The 25,178-nt window shown below is 42.0% G+C and overlaps 1 protein-coding gene across 1 annotated transcript in view; it reads left to right on the top strand.

The window, feature by feature from the left end:
* The window catches only part of SORCS3 (sortilin related VPS10 domain containing receptor 3), a 420,615-nt gene that overhangs the window by 321,874 nt on the left and 73,563 nt on the right, over positions 1–25,178 (top strand). The window contains exons 11-14 of the mRNA XM_035133724.2: positions 2,829–2,931; positions 8,931–9,007; positions 9,156–9,247; positions 14,580–14,687. Coding sequence (XP_034989615.2) covers positions 2,829–2,931; positions 8,931–9,007; positions 9,156–9,247; positions 14,580–14,687 — 380 coding nt within the window. The remainder of the gene's footprint in view (positions 1–2,828; positions 2,932–8,930; positions 9,008–9,155; positions 9,248–14,579; positions 14,688–25,178) is intronic.

Consider the following 25,178-nt stretch of genomic DNA (forward strand, 5'->3'; position numbering starts at 1 on the left):
GGCGTGGCCTGAAAGGGTTGTTGAGGGAGTGGCTTCTCCTGCGACCGTGGGAACCAAGCCCGCTTTGCGCGCGTCGCTTGCTTGTCGTTCCACCGGGATTCCTGCCTCACCCCCACCGCCAGAGCTGCTTTGCTCAGCTGATCCATAGTACTGGGCTTTGGACCTCTCGAGAGTTCATCCTTCACCTCCTCGCTCAAACCCAAGTAAAACGCAGCTTGCATGGGAGGCGAATCCAAAACCCACCCCAGTCTGTGCACCAGCATGGTGAATTTCGCCCAATATGCGCGAACTGTCATATTTCCTTGGCGTAAATTATGCAGTTCCTCCTTAGTCTGGTCCAAATGACTATCGGACGAATACATCGTCCTCAAACCTTCTAGAAATTGTTGGACATTTTTCATGCAAGGATTCTTGGTTGCGATTAATGGTCTTAGCCACTCCCTGGCTGCTCCGGTGAGATGTTCCACAATAAACGCTACTCTGTGCTCATCATCGGGGAACTCATTCTGGTGCAGCTCAAGAGCATACACGATCTCAGTCTCAAAGCCCTGAAACTCCTTCGGGTCTCCATTGAACTTGCTTACAAGGGTCCCTGCTCTCCTTCCTGGCAGCACTTGGACTTGGGGAGCCCCTCCCGCCTTGTTTTTCTCTGCATCCAGCTTGTTTTGGAGGTCTACCGCCACCGCCCTTAAATGCTGCTCTTTTTCCTGGAGCTCTCTCACCTGTTCCGCAAGTTGTAGCCGGTCGTCCTGGACCTTCTTAGTCTCCTCTTTAGCTGCCTTCAATTCTCCCTGCGCCTGCAGCGACAGCTGTTGCAGTTCTAGCTGGGCTTGCTCAGCGATCTGCCGCCACTTCTCCGCCTCGGACACGCTCATCCCGGCAACTCCGAAGTAGCCCAAAAATGATTAGGAGGTTGCTGTCACAGTGGCCGGAGTGGACTACTTCAGAGTAACGACGCTACGCAGCTCTGCATTTTATTCTTTTATTGGTGCTGCGTATTTACAGTGCTCAAGTCATTGCTATTTACACGGAGCGATGTTGTCAGTCGGTTTCAGAACCTCCTAATGGCTTTTGGCGCGTCTTTCTCCAACACAAAAGCTTTGGCAGACCCATCCTCTTGCCCCTCCTCTTCCTGCGTAATTCTGGAGTTGGGGGGATGGGTCTTCCCCCCTTACTTGCCCCTTCCTGTCCCACCTGGGACCCTGGCTCCTCTACCTTGCCTGAGCCTCGGACACGACTTCCTGCTTCCCCACTGGAATCGGAACTCTCCCTGCTTTCCCCTTTGCTCGGGGACGGGCTTGAACTCAGGAGGGGAGGGACTTCGCGATATCCCCTGTCCCTCACAATATCCTTTCATTGTCAGGTGAAGACTCACCTGTTTACCTAAGGTCTATTGCGCTTTTGAATTTCTGGCATCAATGCTTTTAGTTGTAGCAACTTTTTAAAAATCTTGTTTTACATTACAGTCGTACCTCCATTTACGTAACCCTCTGGTAACCATCCGGTTAAGTAAACTTTGCGAAGTGCACACGGCAAACCTGGAAGTATTTGACCAGGTTTCGCCATGTGCGCATGCGCAGAAGTGGTCCTCAAGGCGGGGTATAAATAATAAATTATTATTATTATTATTGTGGAAACCTCAAGATCCAAACGGATCCCATCCGCAACCAGAGGTACCACTGTATTTTAATCTTTTCGCTTAAATTTTTGAACTATTTCTGCCCTGGGACCTTTGAATGAAAGGCAAATAATTAAGAAATGAATGATTAATTTGATATTTTTTATTTGCCTTTTTAAAATTTGTATGATTGTTATGCCTTGTATTGCATAAACCTATTCTTATGTAGGTTTGAGCCACTTCAGCATGGTCTACCTGGGAAAATGACATACAAGTAAATTAATGGTTGTGATGATGATGCCTGTTGTTCTTGGAGTATAATCTTTTAGTAGTGAGGGTCAAGATGAAGAGGCAGCAGCCCCTTTTGAATAGTTTGACTATGGGTTCACTTCTAATAGCCATGTGCCATATCCGTACCATACCTTCAAGGCACTATTCTACCCCTTGAGCTGTCATGGCTTTCCCAAAAGTATCCTGGGGATTCTTGTAGTTTGTTTAAGGTACTGAAAATGAGACACACACCCCCCTTATTCCCCTCACAGATCTACAATTCCCAGAGTTACCTGGGAAGAAGCATTGACTATTAAATCAATTTGAGGATGTTTGCTGAAGTAATATAACAGTGCTTTAAATGTATGGTGTGGGTGTTGCGATGGAACATTCTAATGAAACTTTTGTTTCACAGAACTCAGATTCTTAAAATAAGAAGCTAATTTGGAGAAAGGAACTTCATAGCTTTAACACCCTGGTCCAGGAAAGCGCAATCCATGTGCAGGCATGAACCGTCCCATGCAGACTGCCACTCTGGATTGTGTTCATATGCAGTTTTCTGAAGTGTTACTGATCAAATGCTGAGCTTTGAGAACTCTGTGCCTGGGGTCTAATTCCAGCTGCCTCTTCCTCATTAAACAGGATATCTGTCATGCCATACTTGTCTATGAGGATGTCTGTAAGGATGCCAGTAGAGGTGCTTGAGTACAGCAGTGTATCTGACAGACATTGCTTTTTGTAATAATTCATTGAAACCAAGAACAATTAATAGAAATGGAAATTTAGAATGGAAATGGGACGCCAGTCCCTTTCATCAGGCTCTTTGCACAGTCTCAGAAAACAGAAGAAAACATGAATGTAATACCAGGTGGTTGGCTTAGCCCATGTATTCAGTTTTTCTTTACCAACAATTATTTTCCTTCTTTCTCAATCCTTCCAGCCCTTCTGTTCCTTGCATTTGCATTTGCAAATCTCAGAAAACCCCTATACTTCAGGCAGCATCTCGAGCAAAGAGACAGTTCCTGGACTTCTGGTTGCTACAGGTAAAGGAATTGGCTGGACTCTGTTGCTCTTATTATTTTCAAGCACAGAGCTGCTGTTAACATTAGGGGGCACCTCTGCCATTAGTCAAGTGCTTCATGAGGAATGTGCTCTCTGGGTTTTGCGGGGCATGCACTGCAATGAAAAAAAATTCTAGATTTTGTCCCTAATCAACAGAGCTGGAACCTTGCATTTGTAGGCATATATCTTATTCATCCAAGTAGACATTTTAGTTGACTGGGCAATCATCTATGGTTTTGTGTGGGTAGACTAAAAGCCAGTGTGCTGTCATGGTCATAGCACTGTTTCACTGTCCTTATCCTTTAATAGACACATATGATTTAACATATAATGTATGTAAATGTTCCTGTCTATATGATCATGTATGTGCTGTTGCTGTTACATTTATACCCCACCTTTCCTCCAAGGAGTTCAAAGTGGTGTACATGGCTCTCCCTCTTTCCATATTATTTTCACAACAAGTCTGTGAGGTAGACTGAAAGTTAGTGACTTGAATCCTGGGGATTTGAACCTTGGCCTCCCAAGTCCTAGTCCAACACCTTAACCACTACACCACACTGCTTGATTTGTGGTGTGCAAAACAGGCTTTGCAGGTGCACAACAGACACATCTTACTATGATGTCTGCCAACCAATAATCCCATTATAACTGGTTGCTACAGTGTAGATCAGGCATCCCCAAACTTCAGCCCTCCAGATGTTTTGGACTACAATTCCCATATTCCCCGGTCACTGGTTCTGTTAGCTAGGGATCATGGGAGCTGTAGGCCAAAACTTCTGAAGGGCCGCACTTTGGGGATGCCTGGTGTAGATGGTCCATATACGACTGATGCTGGAAAGAGCAATGTGGCCCCACCACCTGGCTTCTCTAATAAATAACTATTAAAATGCATTAGGTACAAAAGAAATCAAAAATGCACAATAACATCACATTTAAAGCCAGGGGAACCTTAGATCTTCCCACTTGTGATTTTTTTGGGAGATTCATCTTCCATGCTAAGTTATAATAACATTGAATTTGTGTCAACACAGCTGACTGTTGTGGCTACTGTGTGGACACGGTCACCATCATTTTTCTAGCCCTCTGCCTTGCCATCTCTCCATTTTTATTCCCTGAGTGGGCTCTCATGCCATCACTGTGCTGTTCCTCTGTCAGAGTCAATTGCCTGTGAAATAGCATTGATCCATGCTGCTGTGCTTCACAGTAACCCTTACACCCAATCCAACAGTTATTTGCTGCCAGTTTGGCCTCCTGGCCTATAAGCCTGGCTGCCTTCAACAGCTCACTAAAGCTCAGCCTCATGTTAAAACGCAGAGGTAGAATCCAGTAAGAGATGGTTATCACCAGGAGAAAGCACAAATCATTGAAAATGCATTTGAACAAACATGTATGGTGTATATTTGCATATTGAAATGGGATGAAAACCCAGTGCCATTTAGCTCCTGTCTAAATTGCCAAGGTGGCTCCAAACATCACTCAGCCTTGCTTTCTTTATGGCTGTGAAGTTGCAGAACGTGGTCACAAAGTATTGCCACAAATAGATCTTTAGCTGGTAGGCAAGTGACACAGTTCCTTTGAAGCAATGCCATTTTATGCCCTGCTGAATCTATAGTTGGTTACATTTACCCTTAGGCAACGGTTCATTCAAGCTTTTCACAGTGGCTGTTGGCTGTTGGGACAATGTGCCTTGCATGGCAGGCTGCCTTGGAGCGACTGGCAGCAACTTTGTATGTGGGCTTAATACTCTTGGGGGCATTTCTGTGCTTTATACCTTTCACAAAGAAGCTGCCAAAGAATTAGTTGTGGAGGGTACGTCTGGCAGCGGCTTAAGAGCTGCTGCTCATAATTCATGGACTGTTTTCCCCATCAAGAAAGAAACTGAGGACACTTTGCCACTAGTGCATTGATGTCCTCTGCTTGCCGGTGAAACCTGTCTTTAGCGGATCTCAGGATCCTAATGACAGCTTCTTATAATGTCAAATGCCAGCAGTGCCCACACCCTGGCAATTAATTGTGACAGCCATCACAGCCCCTTTATGTCTGCATCTGCCTGCTCACAGTAGGATACCTCATCAAGATGGCCATAGTCATCCAGTCTTGTGTAGAGTTCCCACAATGCTTAGCTCAGTGGGAGCTGTCCAAGGTAACAAAAAAGCGCAGAATGGTTGTCACTGTAGATAGCTTGTTTGTGTAACATGGGGTGTGTTCTGTAATTTCAAAACCTGCCAGCCAGTTGGCATATTCCTGATCACAGAATCTTGTTGTGACTTCTCTGACTGCTGGCTGATTACATGACCCATGCTTGGGCTCAAGGTTGACAATAACCTTGGGCTAGGCAGGAAAACAGTAGGTAGTCAGGCAGGAAACATGTTGAGGGTCACTAGGCTGGTGACACAGTGGGATACCTTGGTGACCTAAAAATGGCAGCAGTGGATCGGGGAACTTTATTTCAGCCAGTGACAACAGCCTGGCATTGTGCTGCTTACTGACTTCTCAGGCCAGGAGGTTATGAACTGTGTTGTGGATGTTGCTAGCTGTAGATCCTTCCTTGTATCAGCAGCCCCAGCACATGGAGAGAGACGTTCTCAATTCAAGCCCTTTTGCATATAACATAACTAGACTAGACTTGACTGCTCAACTTTCAGGAGATCCTATCAAATATTTCCTTGAAACTGTGAGATCTAGAAACTTGTAGCACTGAAATATTGAGCCATCAAATATTCACATAGATTAGCTTCTATTTCTAGGAATTAGAAAGAAAATATACTGTAATGGTATCCCTTTAAGTGAACAGCTGCAGGGAGAGCTGGCTGCTGTTATTTTACTGAGAAATCACTATATATAAATGAAACCTGGAATGAAGGAACTTCAGACAGCTCTTACCCACTATCATTTTTACCTATTAATGTATCTATAATTTTCTCTCTAAATAATAGCATGTTACATAGAGTCAAGGCACGTTTTAAATTTGCTGTGGGCTCTACAATTGAACAAACTGCTAACTGAACTGCAATGACCTCTCTCAAAAGAAGTCATGAATGGAGCTAGAGGGAGTGGATGAGAAGGGAGCAAAAGGGAACCCACTTTTGCTATGGTGGTGAGCAGAAAATAGGAAATAGGACGCTGTTGTTTGCAATGAGTATTACTTTACGCCGGGGTTTTCCCAGTTTTCTACTCCCAAGGTCCACTTGAGAGGACCACCAGTCACCTGATGACAGAAGATGGGGCTGGAGTCAGGCACAAAATGTCATGGTCAGGATGCTTGAAGATATTATAGCTCTACCCCAGGGATGGCCAAACTTGGCCCTCCAGCTGTTTTGGGACTACAACTCCCATCACCCCTAGCTAACAGGACTAGTGGCCAGGGATGATGGGAATTGTAGTCCCAAAACAGCTTGAGGGGCAAGTTTAGCCATCACTGCTCTAGCTGCTCACTCTACCTCTTTCACTTCTGCCTCCATCTCCTCCATCACTTCTCCTGGAAGAAAGGCAAGAGAGGAGATGACACACAGAAGAGGCTGCTGGGAAGCAGCTGGAGAAAGTGTGAACCACATAAGCCAAAGCAGTGGGCCACTTGTGGACCTTGGCCCACAGTTTGAGAAACACTATGCAAATACAAACTTGTTCTATGAATGAGTTACTTTTTCTTATCTGGTGTTATCAAGAGACCATTGCATAGATAGTCCTTTCATTCTGTCTCCAAAACCATTCTGTCACCTAGGAACATAGGAATCTGCCTTACACATGTAGCTCAGCCTTGTCCACACAGAGAAAGGTTCTGGCTATATTGTTGTTTATACAGTTTTTGATTCAGAATTTTTGTGTGAGTGATGTATACTGTGGACACTTCAGTGTGTGCAACCTGTGGGGTAATCTAGAATTGGAAGGCTTTCCAAGAGAAGGGTCCATAAAACGACCACAGGAAGAAGTAAAAGAGTCAGCTAGACTGTCTGTCTCTGACCTTCCATTGCCATGCACAGATTAACAGTGGCATGGTTGGTTTTGCCCACAGGAAGATTCTATGGGCTGTATACACACCTGGACTTGAAAGCCTCCTTGGACCTTGTTTGTGCATGCAGGGCCTTGTTTTCCACATGCTCAAGCAAGAAGAGGCCACATGCCCGTGCTCACAGAGGGTGCCCAGCACCAACATGATCATATGCAGAACAATGTATTCCTGTAACTCTGGCAATGACAGGACAACCTTTCATGTGGCACTTTGTATTAATCGCAACCCTTAAGCCTCAAGTTTTATTTTCGGCAACATAAGTGCCATTACAAGTTGGCAAGCTGCATCCTCTGCTCACTGATAGGAATGTGTCAAGCTGCATCTGGGCTTTAATTCTTCATTTTCAAACATTAAATGTCAGGAGCTCAATTAACATTTTCATTAGTGTATATTTATTGTGCTCCTATTGAGGCTACAGAAGTTTGGGGACTGACTCTTCCTTTCCTGTTATCTTTAAAGTAAAACAAAACAAGCAGCTTACCTTCTTTTTTTATTTGGATGAACTACATGCCTGCTTTAAAAGTTAGCCACCCTGTGAGGTATGGAACGTTAGGAAACAAAGACACGGTGTCAGTTATTTCACCTGAATGTCATCGTGCATCGTAGAGCTTTTAAACCCAGTTGTTGTATGTAGGCTTTGAGGAAAACCTGAGTATTCTGTGCTCCACATACAGACAAACAGGTTGCATTCCATCATGGGAGACGTGCAGGAGGAGGCAAGTGGGGGAAGAAGGGGTGGGAGTCTAAGACAGTTCCAAGGAAGGGATATGTAGTTGTGGAATTGTAACACAAAATCAGGATGTGGCATGCAACAGATGAGAAAGGAAATTGGCATCTGAATTTCAACATTGCTGTTAGGTCTGTTATGTTAGTAAATTCCCAGGATATGTGTATCCGAAGAAGTGTGCATGCACACGAAAGCTCATACCAAAATATAAACTTAGTTGGTCTTTAAGGTGCTACTGAAGGAATTTTTTTATTTTGCTTTGACTCAGACCAACACGGCTACCTACCTGTTCCCAGTATATGTTAAGTAAATAGGGAAAAGGAGGCAGCCTGTGTTGTGCCTGGGTGTTATGTGGCTCATAGATTTTGTTGAGTGAGTGTCGAGATGGGGAACTCCCCCAAAGGAGCAGGATTACAGTCAGTGCCTCTCATATCCTCCCTGCCCATTTTAATGCCATGTCCGTGTTGCATTAGTTACTCAGGGTTTGGGAACCTGTGACTCAATCTGCATTGCCAATTGTCGGGGGTGATGACAGCTGTAGTCCACAAGGTCTGCTGAGCCACAGGTTCCCCATTTGTTACCCAAGACGTGGAAAAATTCAGTGCAGAATCAGATACGCCACGAAGGGATATGGTAAACTTTGCTTCAGTTGAGTTAGGAGTGATTCTATTGGTTGTATTTGCTTCTTATTACCTTCTGAGTTTGTGTTAAACTGTAAAGAGGCAAATGGAGGGGGAATCACTTTCCCTCATCCAATTCCTTGAATTTCATGAAGTGTTCAAGAAATTCAACTTAAATGCAAATTAATTAACCATCAGATGGTTTTTTAAAGGATTTAACGGGGTCTTGTTTGCATGCATGCTATTTACGGCTGCATGTACAACCATAACAATTACATGTTGTTGTTGTTGTTGTTGTTGTTGTTGTTGTTGTTGTTGTTGTTGTTTTAAAAAACCTTATTAAATAGAACACACTCTTTTATAATTTACCAGTAATTCATTGGAAATAAACTTCAGCATGACACAGCATAAACACAAATCCACAGAGCCATGTTTTTCAGTTATTTAATTCCATGTTTTATGGCTTTTCAATCAGTCCTTCCACTTGCTCCACAGTGGTTTCCCATAATCTCTGGATTAAGGGCAGGGGAGTACTGCTTTCTGCAGTTGATTTGCTGAGGGGAAAGTGTGATTCCCCTCTAACCACACAGGAGCTTATTATATATGTATCTGCTTGTATTTCAGGCAATGTGGGTCCAGAATTATCATACACAGATGTTGGCATGTTTGTTTCTTCAGATGGAGGAAACTCCTGGAGACAGGTAATTCCTATAGAGGTTTAAGGTTTAAGGAACATCTAAATTTTATGCATGTGTGTGTGTGTGTGTGTGTGTGTGTATTTGTGTTTCTAGTTATTTAATAGGTCTTGGAAGGACTCTACAATTCATGCTATATCTTACATTTTTGCAGATCTTTGAGGAAGAGTACAATGTGTGGTTCCTTGACTGGGGTGGAGCACTTGTAGCCATGAAACATACGTCAATGCCCATTGTCCATTTGTGGTAAGGATAATTTATTTAACATGTTCCTCAAGAGAGGAGGTTTTCTTCTAATAGCAGACTCTGAATTGAGTCTTTCATGGTTCCTTCCACTGAATAACATTATCAGATGTTCTACCACTTGCTATAGCCCTTTCTTCAAAATATTTCTAAAAATAGAAAAATGATAGTGACTTGCTTAAAGGTACCTTAAAAATTTTACTGTTATTTATTAACACAGTTATGCCTTATATTCCTGATCTGAAAGAGTGGAAAGGCTGTTAAACAGCATTGAAAACCAATTGCATATTAAATAAATGACCATTAAAGCTAATTCAGACAAGGAAGAGAAATTCCACAACCAGTCAATTCTGTGCAGCACAGTCAGTCTTAAGCACATTCTATTATTATTTGTTATTAATTTATTTGATTTATGCACTTCCTTTCAAGAGTTTCCTAGGGCGGCTTACAAAAAGTTAAAATTGCATTAAAACAGGAGTTAGTCTCTCTATGTTTAATGGAGATGATTTCCTGGCAGATGTTCATAGGATTGCAACCTTAACTGAGTGTTAGGGGGGAAAGCAAGAGTTAACAGACGATACGCAATAGAACAGCCACACATCCCATGTATATATCAACTATGCCATTGCTCTTTAAAAAAATCCTCTTTTGCCACAGTGTTTAAATAGAATTTCTGTTGCTGCTTACAATTATAACACTGCTCTCTGCAATATACATTACAGTGAGTTGTGCTTCTTCTAATGGACTGACCTGCTCCAGCTTCTGAAGCTGTTAATGGATCAAATTGAAGGGAAAAGAGCTTTCAGGAACTGACATCCAAACACCCTGTGTGTGTTAACCAAAATAATCTTGCAGATGGACATTTGTGCCTCTCTGTACAAAATGAGGCATTATGGCTTTCATTCAAATAATAATAATACAGCTTTGCAGCAGTCACAGTGTGGAGTTATTAATGAATAGTGTCCTTCAGCTTCTATCACTGATGGTGGGAATGGTGGTGTTGGGGCTTTGAAAGAAGACAATGAAATTTAAGCTGAAAGTTCAAACTTCGTTTCTTCAAGCATTTGGTTTCCCATTATGGCTAGGGATGCTGGAGAAAATTGATCTTTGCAAGTTCCTATGCAAAATGACCTGACTGGCACCACTCGATTGAATGTGCAGATCAGAACTTCAATAGCCATCTGATTTTGCACTTCACTGAATGTTGCAATGCTGTGTTGGGGATGGGAAACGTTAAATGCATCAACATACACATTTAAGTACTTATTTTGAGGGGAAATGTACATTTGAATATGTATTTTGGTTGAAATGCATTTGGGGGGGGGAGTCACACACAGAATCAAATTATGAAATGATGATGGTAAATGTGAAAGTGGTATGCAACAGATATAGACAAATTTTTACCAAGTTTTAATTATGGGGTCTTTTGCTAAAGTGAAGAATTGCAGTTTATCAAGTGATAACCAAAACCACCAGATTAAATAAAATATTTGAAGTCACTTCCAATGATATGCTAGAATAGCATCTTAGCATATTTTCAGTAGCCTTGATCTAAAGGAGTGTGGGGTGGGTGTGCTCACTTCACCATGAAACTATTTCATTTTAGTGATATTTGGTGGAAGACAAGGATTAAAATGGTCACCTCTTTTAAAGTGGAAGGCAGAACAGTTTTCACTGTGTTTTGCTAAGTAAAGGAGAGTGGTCACAATTTCACACTGATTCTTTCTTTCTAGAGGAATGCTGATCTTTCAATGAAAGCTTTCTGTTCTCTGAAACGTCGCCTTTCAATGTAAAAAAAGATTTGCATTAGCCCTGTTTTCCAATGTTATAGACATTTTCTTAGCTCCAAAGAAACTAACTGAATAAAACAGCAATTTGTTCGGTTTTTTTATTTTATTTATGAGCCTTCAAGAGCCTGCTTTTAGATAGCTGAACAAGATATAAATGTTAAAATAAAATCTATCCATCAATAAGCTGCCATGCTGTACTGTCAAGCAGATTTAAATTTTCAGTTCCAAATCCAATTTTCAATTCATCTGTCTTTGGACTCTAAATGCATTGACTGACTAATCAGTTGATTAGAGGGGAGAGATATGCATGGTTTTTTTAATATATATAATATATGCTGATGTTCAAGTATGTCACTAGAGTTTCCTGAGGATCCAGTCTTTACAAATTCCTATACATCATCACCTGATCCTCAACTCTCAGACAACTCTCAAAGATAATAGATCAGAATTTAGTTATCCATTAGATTTGGCTCTTCTCTGAATGCTGTGACCCAGTTCTTGGTAATTTAAACATATCAAAATACACACTTTCATTTAAGAGAAAATACACATTTAATAAATATTTGCTTTAAAGAATAAGAACGCAAGAGCCCCGCTGGATCAGGCAAATGGCCCATCTAGACCAGCATCCTACTTTCACAGTGGCTGTCTTGCCAAATGCAAGGTGGTTCTTTTAAAATGAGATTCAAAGGCAATGCAAACACAAGTGAGTGAGAAGATTAAAGATTTTATTCTAAACAGCAAGCAATATATACATTACCAAGCAAGCACTTTGATCTGCCACTTGGAAGCCTTCAAGAAGTGGCAAAGTGTCTCCCCCAGGTAGCCTCAGTTTGCATGGCCCTGTGGCCATCAGTCCATGCACAAGCTTCTCCAAACTCAGCCCAACACCATCTGATTTATAAATAGCTAACCGCCTGCATAGCTTGCTAGGCATAGGCAAACTCGGCCCTCCGGCTGTTTTGGGACTACAACTCCCATCATCCCTAGCTAACAGGACCAGTGGTCAGTGATTAGGGGAACTGTAGTCCCAAAACATCTGGAGGGCCGAGTTTGCCAATTCCTGGCCTATGTGCTACTAGGTACGTACAGATTATTCACTACCTATATCTCCTAATGCCTTACTTCAAACAATGTCCAATATAAAAAGAAGGTACCCAGCAATATCACTTCCTTCCAACAGATTAGGACTAGGAAATTAAAGGCTGTTCTTCAGCCATCAAAGTTCTTAGAGAGGGGGGAAGCAAACAGGAGCAGGAATGATAACCATCGAAATACAGATAACTTCCGGATAGGTTGCCCATACAGTGGCCAACCAGATGCCTGTGGGAAACCTGCAAGGAGGAGCTAAGAAGCAGCGTACTCTGCTCTCCTGCAGTTTCCAGCAACTGGTATTTAGAAGCATTACTGCCTCCAACTGTGGAAGCGGAGCAGAGCCTCTGTCATGGCTAGTACCCATTAATAGAATTACTGCATCATTTGTCTAATCGTCTTTTAAAGCCAACCAGGTTGGTGACCTTCACTGCCTCCTGGAAAAGAAAGTTCCATAGTTGAACTATCACCGGGTGACAAAGTACTCTCTTTTTTCTGTCCCAAATATTCAAACATTCAGCTTCACTGGGTGTCTGTGAATTCTAGTGTTATGAGAGAGGGAGGGTATATATGTAGGGATGGGATGGGATGGGATGGTTATTAGAGGTGAAAAAATATTTCACCTCTAAATTTCTATGTTTAATTCTGGAATTGAACTATGCATGGTTTGCCTCAGGCTCCACCTACTCCAATTCAATTGCTTCCCCCCTTCTTTTATATTACTGGTGAGCTGACATGCATTGATCAAACACAGGAGAAAAGTAATATTGATACTATTGTACAAAAAAGTGCATCAGGATTTTTTTTGACATGCTTTTTGACGTGCATGTGTGCTCCTGTTACATATGTAAAACACTGCACAAAAATAACATTGATGCAGTTATATTGACAAAAATAATCTTGATGCAATTGTGTTGACTGATTTTTTGCAGTAGCCTCTCACACAAGTGCACATGCACTGGTAAACATATACAGTGGTACCTCGCAAGACGAATGCCCTGCAAGACAATTTTTTCGCAAGACAAATACGTCTTGCAATCTGATGGTGACTCACAAGACAAATTCGTTTTGTGAAAAATTCATCTTGCGAATTGCGGTTTCCCATAGGAATGCATTGAAATTTAATTAATGCGTTCCTATGGGCAAAAAAAGAAATTTCAATGCATTCCTATGGGAATCCGCGATTCGCAAGATGAATTTTTCGCAAAACGAATTGACTCCCGGAATGAATTAAATTCGTCTTGCGAGGCACCACTGTATGTGCAGTCATGTATACTGCCTTATCAAGTTTTCCACTCTCTGTCACTTGTGCCTGTGCTTACTCATAAACGTATCTATTTCTGTACTAAAAACACCCCACTTTTAATATGTTCTCGAAAACATATTTTAAAGCACATTTTATCTGAAAATGCACATTTCTAAATTCATTTTTCAACATTACACACACACACACACACAGAGAGAGAGAGAGAGAGAGAGAGAGACTTTGTAGATCACATTGTCCACAGGACCACTGATTGGTCCTGGAGGTGTGGATTAAGTTAGGTCGTATCAGAAAGCAGAAGATTTGAAGATTGGATTCATCAAGCATTACTAGTTCAGTGATGTTTGACCAGATAATTCAATAACACTTTCTTTCTTTCTTTCTTTCTTTCTTTCTTTCTTTCTTTCTTTCTTTCTTTCTTTCTTTCTTTCTTTCTGCTTGAGTTTTCATATTTCAGTCCACATACATACTTACTAGCAAAGTTGCAACATATTCACACTATGTTTCTTTCCTGTTTGAAATGTGGTATATATATATATATATATATATATATATATATATATATATATATATTGTGAGAACATTAAACCTCCCTTTGATTATTTTTTAAAAAACCATCCGCACCTGCAACAAACTACAGTGGTACCTCTACTTATGAACACAATCCGTTTCGGGGTGCCATTTGCACCCCAAAAAGTTTGTAAGCAGAGTGCCCCTACTGCACGTGCGCAAAGCGCGATAGAGTGCTTTTGTGCATGCGCGAAGCGCGCAGATAGGGTGTGCGTGTGTGGCAAACATGGAAATAAACACTTCCGGGTTTGCCGCATTCGTAACCTGAAAAGCTGTAATGTGAAGCAAACTTAACACGAGGTGTGACTGTAATAGGCAATAGTTGCCTGCATTTGCTGAAGTGACGTCTTCTGTTGCAGGATCCAATTTCTCCTGATTGGAGCTAAGCTGGTATTCAATTTGGGCAGCACCATCCCTCTTTGACTTTGATAACTGTTCATGGTGTGTTATTTCTTCAAAGCAGAGCATTAATTAATAACAAGTCACGGCAGTGAAGATTGGTGCCTGTTTATAAATCCAGCTATTGTCTCTCACTATCCTAAGAAGGTGCTTAATTACTTTGGAAATGGCTCCAGTGAAACCCTTTTATGTGCATTTATCTCCTCTCTCTCAATCCCAGGGTGAGTTTCGATGAAGGAAGGACCTGGAATAAATATGGCTTCACATCAAAACCTCTCTTTGTGGATGGGTCCCTCGTGGAGCCAGGCATAGAATCACAGATAATGACGTAAGTAGCAGAGTTAATCAAGGTGCCTTGGCAAGACAGTGGGTTTGTGCCTCTTTGGCTGTCCATCAAACTCAATGCTGGGTTCATTTCAAGGCGAGGCTGTCTGTATGCTGGCTCTTATGCTACTTTAATAATTGTATCCTCTCTGTCCCCAACCCCCAATAGCTTTGATAGTTGCACTTCTGCAGTACAGTACATTGTTTCCTTGTATGCTGGATCAAATGCATGTGATGCAGAAACAAGCTTCCCTTATTTACAGAACTGATCAAAGTCCAGGTCACCAGTTCTCTCTTATAATTAGTGGTTAAACAATCTGATTTCTGTGGACATGCTCCTGATTTTCATGCTCACGGTAAATGGGAGTTTTAGTTTATCTCATTCATCTCATTTGTGCCTTGAACTTTTATTTTCAGTGCACAGTTTGAGGTATTTGTCTTGTCCTATAAGCCCTTAATAGCTCCAGATATTAAGCTCAACATTACCTGTAGGAAAATAAAAAAATTCCTTCAGTAGCACCTTAAAGACCAACTAAGTTTATATTTTGGTATGAGCTTTCGTGTGCATGCACACTTCTTCAGATACACCTGTATCTGAAGAAGTGTGCATGCACACGAAAGCTCATACCAAAATATAAACTTAGTTGGTCTTTAAGGTGCTACTGAAGGAATTTTTTTATTTTGCTTCGACTCAGACCAACACGGCTACCTACCTGTAACTATTACCTGTAGGGATAGGGAGAAATTCTATTCAGTTTGCATTTTAAGTTTGCAATTCAAGTTTGCATTCACACTTTCCAAAACAATATTGAAACCAAAACACAGCCAACCTCTGAAATTCAATTTCTTCTGAATTTTGAAACGCAGTTCTCCAGTCAAGTAATGTGTATAATCATGCATATACTAGAGTGAAATATAAATGCATATATTAGTGAAATGAACATACAAAGATGCACCATATTAGGGGGAAGTGTTTTGCAAAAATTAGATAATATTGCATTGATAATGTGTACATTAGATGAAATTCACAATGAAAAGTTGATGGTTTTTCACGAGGGCCTAAAAAAATGCAAAAACCTATGTGGAAATGTTGAGAACTGAACTGAAGAATGGAAAAAAAGTGAGAAACCAAAATGGACAGATTTGCCCATTCCTATTCATTCATACTCGCCTCTTGTCTGGACCCAAGAATATGTCTGAACAAGCTGTAGGACCATTATTAGGTGTTAGCTTTTTTATTAGTTTTATTAAATATAGTTTATTAAACTTATTCATCACTTCACACAGCCAAAAGGCATCCCAAAGCAAATTACAAGAAAAATAAAATACAATATTTGTTGTTGTTGTTGTTGTTTAGTTGTTTAGTCGTGTCCGACTCTTCGTGACCCCATGGACCAGAGCACGCCAGGCACTCCTGTCTTCCACTCCCCCCCCCCCCGCAGTTTGGTCAAACTCATGTTTGTAGCTTTGAGAACACTATCCAACCATCTCGTCCTCTGTCGTCCCCTTCTCATTGTGCCCTCCATCTTTCCCAACATCAGGGTCTTTTCCAGGGAGTCTTCTTTTCTCATGGGGTGGCCTCTTCTCATGGGGTGGCCTCAGCTTCATGATCTGCCCTTCATGGATTACTGCCTTGTCGTGGTGAAGGAGCTTGAATAACTCGTAGAAGCTATGAGCTATGCCATGCAGGGCCACCCAAGATGGACATAGTGGAGAGTTTTGACTAAATGTGATCCACCTGGAGCAGGAACTGGCAACCCACTCCAGTATCCCTGCCAAGAAAACTCCATGGACAAAGACAACAGGCATATAAAAAATACAATATTACATATCATTAAAACAAGGCAAGATGGGTGGGGTATAAATAAATAAATAATTGGCTTGGCATTGAAAAGATGACAGTCAGTGGGAAGCGAGCTTATGTGGGGATAGCATTCCCTGACTGGAGGGCAGCCATAGAAAAAGCCTATTCTCTTGTTAAAAGGTAAAGGGACCCCTCACCATGAGGTCCAGTCGTGACCGACTCTGGGGTTGCGGCGCTCATCTCGCATTATTGGCCGAGGGAGCCGGTGTACAGCTTCCAGGTCATGTGGCCAGCATGACAAAGCCGCTTCTGGCGAACCAGAACAGCACACGGAAACACCGTTTACCTTCCCGCTGTAGCAGTACCTATTTATCTACTTGCATTTTGATGTGCTTTCGAAGTGCTAGGTTGGCAGGAGCTGGGACCAAGCAACGGGAGCTCACCCCGTCATGGGGATTCGAACCACCGACCTTCTGAGCGGCAAGCCCTAGGCTCTGTGGGTTAACCCACAGCGCCACCCGCGTCCCCTCTTGTTACTCCCCTATAAATATCTCTTGGAGGGGTCACACAGAAAAGGGCATAGGATGCTGGTTCCAGGGAGGCTCAGGTCCATTTGTTGGATTGCTGCTGCAGCTGCCACATCTTCTCCTTCAGAACTTCTCTGGGGTCAGTTTAATGTAGAATTATTGCTGCTTCCAGACTCTAAAAGAGTCGTTGATCACATCAGTGGGGAGATCTCTTTACATTAACCTGCTTGGACTACCAATTTCCTTTTCAAAAACTCTATTCTAGTGCAACAAGGTGAAAAAATTCTATGTTAAAATAAGTACGCTGTAGAAGCATGCGGTTTCTAGTACTAAGCCAATCTTACTACAGGGGAAAGGATTCCGCCAGCATATTTGGTAAAGGCAAACAGCTTATTTTAAAGTGACAAGCCATTAAGCTTTATCTTGGTTTGGCTACTTCACACCTGAGAGAGTGCAATGTGCTTAGATTCCTTATTATGTTGTTAGCAGTGGCTTCTCAGTTTGTCCAGTGGGTAATGATATGTCAGCAGGAGACAAAGCTACGGTTTCACAAAATGGTCTGCTTTCCTTCCTCTTTTTTGTTTGTAGGTATTTCAGGATTTTATTTCCAAGGAAATGTGGCTGCACTGGAAATGTGAAAACAGTCGTTATCTATAGCAAAATTGCTGTGTATGTGGGTGGGTGAGTGTTAGATATGGCACCTGGAAAAAAACAACAACACCCCAGCTTCTGCTTTCATAAAAAGGATGTCAAGTGAAAGCCATTGTTATGGATGTGTGAGACAGAAGCAGGGGAGTATGGATAGCTATCAAAGGGAGCACTGAACAATCTACACTGGGTAAATTTATTCTGTACATTCAGCATTTCCAGACAGCTGAAAACTTCCTAATCTAGGAGACATCATCATGCCAGTATAAAGCTTGTATAAATAATAGAATAATAGAATCATTGATTTGGAAGGGCCATCCAGTCCAACCCCCTGCCAAGCAGGAAACACCATCAAAGCATTCCTGACAGATGGCTGTCAAGCCTCCGCTTAAAGACCTCCAAAGAAGGAGACTCCACCATACTCCTTGGCAGCAAATTCCACTGTCGAACAGCTCTTACTGTCAGGAAGTTCTTCCTAATGTTCAGGTGGAATCTTATTTCTTATTTCTTGTAGCTTGAATCCATTACTCCGTGTCCGCTTCTCTGGAGCAGCAGAAAACAACCTTTCACCCTCTTCTATATGACATCCTTTGATATATTTGAACATGGCTATCATATCACCCCTTAACCTTCTCTTCTCCAGGCTAAACATACCCAGCTCCCTAAGCCGTTCCTCATAAGGTATTGTTTCCAGGCCTTTGACCATTTTGGTTGCCCTCCTCTGGACAGAGGAGGGCAACCAAAGTGGTCAAAGGCCTGGAAACAATGCCTTATGAGGAATTGTATAAAATACAATGATATTTCCCTAGATTTAGCTTTCCCAAAAGCTCACATCATGGCAATAGTCTATTACAGTATTTCCCTACTGTAGCCAGGACTTAGCAATAAAGCAATTAATTTCACCTCTTCATAGTTCATTGGCAGTGCAGCTAACAGTCTTCTTGCTTTCAGTTCAGCTTCTTCTGTCTCTGGAGCCTATATCCCCTGCAACACTCTCCATCTGGGCTTCTTTCTTCTGATTTCTGGTCCCTGTTGTACCTGGGTTTCTCTTCCCCTTTCAGCTTCTTGAAAATTACCATCTATGACTTTTGGAACCCTCTGGCAAGAGCAGCCTCTAAACAGAAAGCATCCATTCTACAACTGAGAACTGGCACAAAATGGCCAAAAGTTCCATTCCTTAACAGCATGTTTAACATCAATGCGCTTTTGGGTGTGTGTGGTGTGTGGAGTGCACCCCCGCCCCAATTTCCATTTGTATTGCAACCTATTTTAAAGCCAAATACATGTACATAGATAATTAGCCTGTTGTACATAGATAATTAGCCTGTTGCTCAAGCAATTACCCAAGGATTTATCTCAATACGAAATTATGATAGGTTTCCCCATATTGATGTAAAATGAATGACTGGCTAACTCTGTTCCAAATGCTTGGCTTCCCAAGCTTCATGATGAAGATAATCTTACAAGATGTTTCTGTTCCCTAAAGATAAAGCATTTCAGGCTGCAAATGTAACTCTGCCTCAAACGTGCTTTGATAAGAGACTACAAAGTGCACAATTGAGCTAGTCTAGATTTCAGTTCACAGTTCAGTTTTCAGGGCTATAGGAGGCTGGACAACAGTGCCTGCCTCACGATTCAGAGGCTTAGCTCTTTTCATTTTATCATTGAACCTTGAACCACAGAGTCCAGCTCTGTCCTTGGGATAGGCCCTTAAGCACTAGGCAAGCGGACATAAGAATATGTTGCAGAGTGCAAGCCTTTTATTCTGCTATCAATGCCGTACCTGCTTTTGATCAGAATGGAAATGTCCCTTGTCAAGGCTGAGAGTTTGTCAGCCTTTTATGAACAAGAGTAAGCAAAGAAAAACACAAAAAACCCAGAAGAGTAAGTTAAAAAAACAAAGAAGGAATGATATGCTTGGGGGAAATGCCATTAAAAATTAATGCTCAGTTCCTTCTCTCTTCTCGTTCAGAGCTATTTTTCATGTAACCAGGAATCCTTTTGAAGCAAATGTCACACAAAGCTGTTTGGAACATTTGAGACACATTTTGGAAGAAGCCCCCCCCCCCATTCTTAAGCCTTGATTTGTCGTTCAGCAAACTTATATTTTGATATTCCATTAATGTCTCTTCCCATCTTTCTTTCCTTTTTTTTGCAGGTGCAACCAACTGTCTAATCTGTAAATCCGGCCTGAATAGAACACCCTTGTAATTATATGTTCAGCAGATTATGCCGCTAATTGCACTTGGCGTATTTGGTAGCTTGGAGATCACTCCTTGGCATGTCATTTGCTGTGTTTTCACACTCATGCCAACCCTTTAAGGAAAGTGCCTCTTCCATTGTTAAGCAGTTGAATGGCCATTTTCTAAACGGTTTCAGCACCTAGACAAAGATGGAATTAAGATCTTCTTTGTAGCCATTAAGATAAATTAGCATTTAGCATCTGGGTCTCTCTTGTCCATCTCATTTCCTTCACTTATTTTGAGAAGTCTCCATCACAGCTAGGTGGGAAATTTTTCTCAGTGCATTTGTAGGCACTCCACTGAAAGAAGAGAACAATGCATCTCCCTCTCTCTCTCTCTCTCTCTCTCTCTCTCTCTCTCTCTCTCTCTCTCTCTCTCTCTGTGTGTGTGTCTGTCTGTCTGTCTGTCTGTTTGTCTGTCGCTGGCTTTTTGTGACATTACCCACCATTACAGTGTAATGGTCTCTCTTTAATTGTCCATGGTAGCCATTTTGTGCTGGCGTCCATGACATACTGTTGGGTGTAATTCTGACTATCAATGGTTCACACTTGGTAGAGCAATCCTCTATTGCTGCTGGCACATTCACCTGTAACTTGTTTATGTTTTTTTCCTGGGATGTCTGAAAGATAGTGAGAACAGTTTGGGGTGCTAATGTTATTTCCCCTAATGGTCTTTGCAATATTCAATCCCAGTCTTCACCAACCAAAATGGCAGCCATTAAGCCTCATCCATTCAGTGGGATTTTGGACTGAGCTGTAATGAAGTGTGTGCCATATACATTAATTAGACAACAGTTATTCACTGTGTGCAAAGACTTACCAGGGGCTAAGCCCCATTGAATTCATTGGGACTTGAGTAGAGATAATTAAGATTCAGGCAGGTGGATACTCATGTTCTTCTGAAGAGCCCCAGAAGGTTATTGGCATTAATTTCATAAAGACTTGTCACTGGTGAAAAAACCATGGGTCAGATTGTGGTTTGTAATGCAAAACATGAGAGCAACAGAATGGGAGAAAGACTTTTCTTTAGCAGATAGACATCATAATGAAATTGACAACAGTTTATACCAGGCATCCCCAAACTGTGGCCCTCCAGATGTTTTGGCCTACAACTCCCATGATCCCTAGCTAAGAGGACCAGTGGTCAGGGATGATGGAAATTGTAGTCCAAAACATCTGGAGGGCCAAAGTTTATACCATATCCATACTAGACACACATGAAAATTCCCATTTCCTAGCATGCTCAAGCATTTCTGCCATGCCTGAGCACAGGTATAGCACAAGTGGAGAAACTGAGTGGTCTCTCGCACTGATGCATCTTTCTGTTTCCCACATCCTTCCCTCCCACTGTGCTGTAAACTAGGGCAGCAGTGGAAGTATATAATAGGGGAGGATTTGTGTGGCCACAGAGGTGAGGCATATCCCTATCTCACTGTCTGCTGATGGGGAAAGGGAGCCCACCACTGCCAACTGGAATTGTTGAGGCAACTCAATACCCATTGCTTAGAGTCTACCATTTTACCATCAGTTAATTTTCCCTTGTTTTGCTTTATGAAATAAACTAGCTAGATAAGTTTTTTTTTAATGCTGTAAATAAAAAGACTACAAAGGGCAATTTAGACATTGCTTTAGAAACATCTCCCACTGTCCTCCAGATGCTTCTGAATAGGACTTGTTGGGAAAGAATGGTGGGAGACAGCTATTGCCTTTATGTCCTGCTTTTGAGCTTCCCAGAGACATCTAGTTATCCACCGTGGGAAACAGGATGCTGGAGGAGTCATGCCTTTGGTGTATTCAGAAGAGCTCTCCTTATGCTTGTATCATGGGCCTTCAGTGATGGTGAAAACCACGGTCTGTGAGGTTGATCCTTTCCTTAATTACTGTAGCCCTCAACAGAATCTTAGCCAACAGATGACGCATATCCATATATACAGATGACATATATTCTGACATACATGATGTGCATCGTGACTCCCAATGAATTTCTTCCCATGTTACTCTTTTAACCAGAGCCCCTTTGTCATTCAGACAGTTCTAATGATCTAAGTGGAGTGGGATGAGGTAGAAGGCCACCCCACCTTTTCAGGCAGACCTAGTCTGGCCTAGCCACTCCACTTCCTTCTTTAAAATTCCTCCCTCATCAAGCCCTGCCCAGATCAAATGATCAATTATCAAGTCATCCAGTAATAATTTGGTGATAAATTTATCACATATGTACATGTTTCCATTTGATGTGTACAGCTTTTACATGCTTAAGGAGTATCTGCAGTAGTCATTTTCCCCAAACCAGCTGTGGTTCGGCTTCGCATATCACGTGTACCAAGCCACTATATCTCTTCCCCCTTCTCCACCATGTGACTTCTGCTTTAGTAAAACATGCTTGCCTGAGCAACCTTAAATCATCCTTAGTCTGATGCATGGCAATGGAGTGGCTTCTTGTGGCTGCTGTGTTCATAGGAAGAATTCTGCCTCAGTATGGGCAGATGGAGTCCAGGTCCTTTTTGCTCAAAGATTCTAATTGTTATTGTTTTGTGTGTGTTGGTGGTGGGTTTTTACATGATACCATAGAGGTTAGTTTGTTGACTGGCAAGAATCCATTAAAGACTAGGTTGTCTTTAATACCAGCTCACAACTTGTCCAGAATACATTCATTATTGTTTTATGTCTAGTTTACTTCTATGAATATTTTTATGTATCTCTCCATGCATCACTTCCCCCATAGTTTTTAGCCTTATTTACTTTGCTGGAGTATATAGTCACTAAGTTGTACCCTCTACCCTCAAGATAACAATCTCGAGACCACTGTACAAATTAAATCAAATGATTGAAAGGCTTCTAAGTAGTTCTTCCAAGACTCTATTTATTGTTTAGTGAAAGAATTATGGAGTGTTTGGTTAGAAGATCTTCCTTTAAGCTGTCATCTTTCATCTTTTATGTCTCCTTTATTTCCACCCTCTTCTCCATGTGCATTATCTTGCCAATGATTAGATAATTTAACTCTGGCTCCCCTTCTACTCTCTCTCATTCCCAATCCGTGTCTGCTTCAATTAGGTCCTGGTTCTTTGACTTACTTTCCTGCCATCCAATTTCTCTTTAACCAGTGACCTCCGTGAACGCTAATTCTATCTAAACCCTAATAAAAAACAATCAGGAGGTTACACAGCCCATTAGGCTGGCTTCAGAGCTGTAATTCATGTTTTATTCATGTCCCAGTTTTCACCCTCCAACGATAAAGGCAAGCCTACTACCGGTAGCTAAAGCTGTGCGCGCATGCATGTTTATTTGCTGCTTACAACAGTGGTGCCTCTTCCTAATGTATACAGCTGCTTTGCATTGAACCTGACCTGGAATCAACCTTGCAAGTATGGCATGGAGTACATCAAAGCAAATAGCGGGTGACTACTGAACTAGCAGAGCACAGGGACAAACAGAAAAGAACCCAAGTCACTCGTGTAAGTGCGGACTCATCCACACTTCCAGTTGACCTAGGCATGAGTCTGAGTAGTTTTTCCTTTGCACCACTTCTTTCCAGGGGAAAGCCCACTCTTTGGTGACAGAAAACCCCAATTGCCATTTGCTTCAGTTGAGTGCTAAAGAGTGGTTTCCCCTGGGGAAAAGCGGTGGGACAAGAGGAAGTGTGGATAAGCCTGTGTAGTGGTATATGAAGCATTGTGCATTGGTAGCTGCACATGTAGCTCAGTACTCCCCCTTTCTGGGTTTAAATGGCTTTTAAGCAGGACTGACTCTGCTTTAGTTGGCTGCTTATGCTAGGTAACCTAGAAACCTAAAAATATTTTGTTTGGAAGCTACTTAAGAGCCCCAGAGGGGGATGCTTCAGATCCCAAGTGAAGTCTTTCCCTCCCTGAAGCTTTGTATGTCTTCCCATTTACTACAGTGGGGGGGGGGGGAATGGCTCTAATGGGTTGTATCCATCACAGGATTTCCATTTCTTCTGTTTTAGAGGGTTGTGTTCCAGAGCTGAATTTTAGGACATAGGGGAGGGACATGGGCTGGGAGGGGGACTGGTGAGGGGATTTGTGAAGGGGAAATCTGATGTTTGGGGGGGGGGTGTTTTTAACAGGACATCTTGTCCTCTCTGGTTACATTCAAGTTTTTGATGATAAAGGTTTAGAAGCATCCCAGAAATGCATCCTGTGAAATTCAAGGGGGTTAGATATCCATCAGCAATACTTTCATTTCAAGAGGCAAGTGCCAAGTGTTAATTCCCTAAAGATTGAGCATTAGCTAAGCTCTGAACATCAGCATTTCATTTTGTCAGTCTTCCAGGTAGACCTCTTTTCCAGACCTTGGATTATAATTTAATACAGTTTGTGACTGCCTGTGCTACCTGGTTGTGTAAATACTTAATAGTGGTATAATAGCAGATAGTAACATCTACTGTTCAAAAGGAGAAAAAAGAGATAATGGGGATGGAGGCCCACCTGGTCCTAATGGAGATCCAGGTAAACCAACCATATTAGTACTGCTTTTAATGTCTTAACAGCCAACTTAAGGTCCTCTTTAATAAATTTTAAATTATGTATATTTTGTATAAGCATGTATAAGGCAGTGTTGTAAGATAAAATGTTTTAATTTTGGTTTATCCACTGAACTTGAGCAAGTGATCTGCAGGCAGATGTGAATTAGCCCTTAGTGGTCCAAGTTATCTTTTCCCAGCCCCCTGCAAAATTCCTACTATGTATGGGATAACATAGGGGCAGAGGGGGCTTGTCAACCTGAAAAGGTAACCCATCTAGGAGAATGAAAACTCTGCTGCCTTGCAGGATATCTTCTGGAGAAGAAAAAGCTAAGGAGTAAACCCTACATACATCTGGAGTGGAGTCCCTAAGACAGTTGGATGGCACCTTGTACGCCTCCTTCCAGCAACTCCTGCAGCCAAGCTGGTGCCAAATGTATTGCTCTGCTTTCCTTTGGACCACATCAGCGAGGCCAAGGGGGGGGGGGGTCTTGTTGTCTGGGTAGCCAGGACCTCCATACATACTGCCCTGAGGTGGTTACTTCAGTGCTAAAACCACAGCAGTTTGACTTCACCCATGGAAGCATGCTCCATTTTCTTTTGAGACAAATGGGTGCCTACACAGGACACAAGAAATGAGAACTACTTCAGCATTTTAGTATTGGATTATGTGTCCTTTCTGCTTACCTCTGGTAGTATTCTTCCATAGTTCACATTATAATTTATCTGCTCAGAGTCTTACAGATTTTCCCTCCCAGAGTGCAATAATGTCTCTGCTGATGGTCTTGTGGGGCTTG

The sequence above is a fragment of the Zootoca vivipara genome, chromosome 5 (genome assembly GCF_963506605.1).
Source record: "Zootoca vivipara chromosome 5, rZooViv1.1, whole genome shotgun sequence".
Classification (NCBI taxonomy): Eukaryota; Metazoa; Chordata; class Lepidosauria; order Squamata; family Lacertidae; genus Zootoca; species Zootoca vivipara.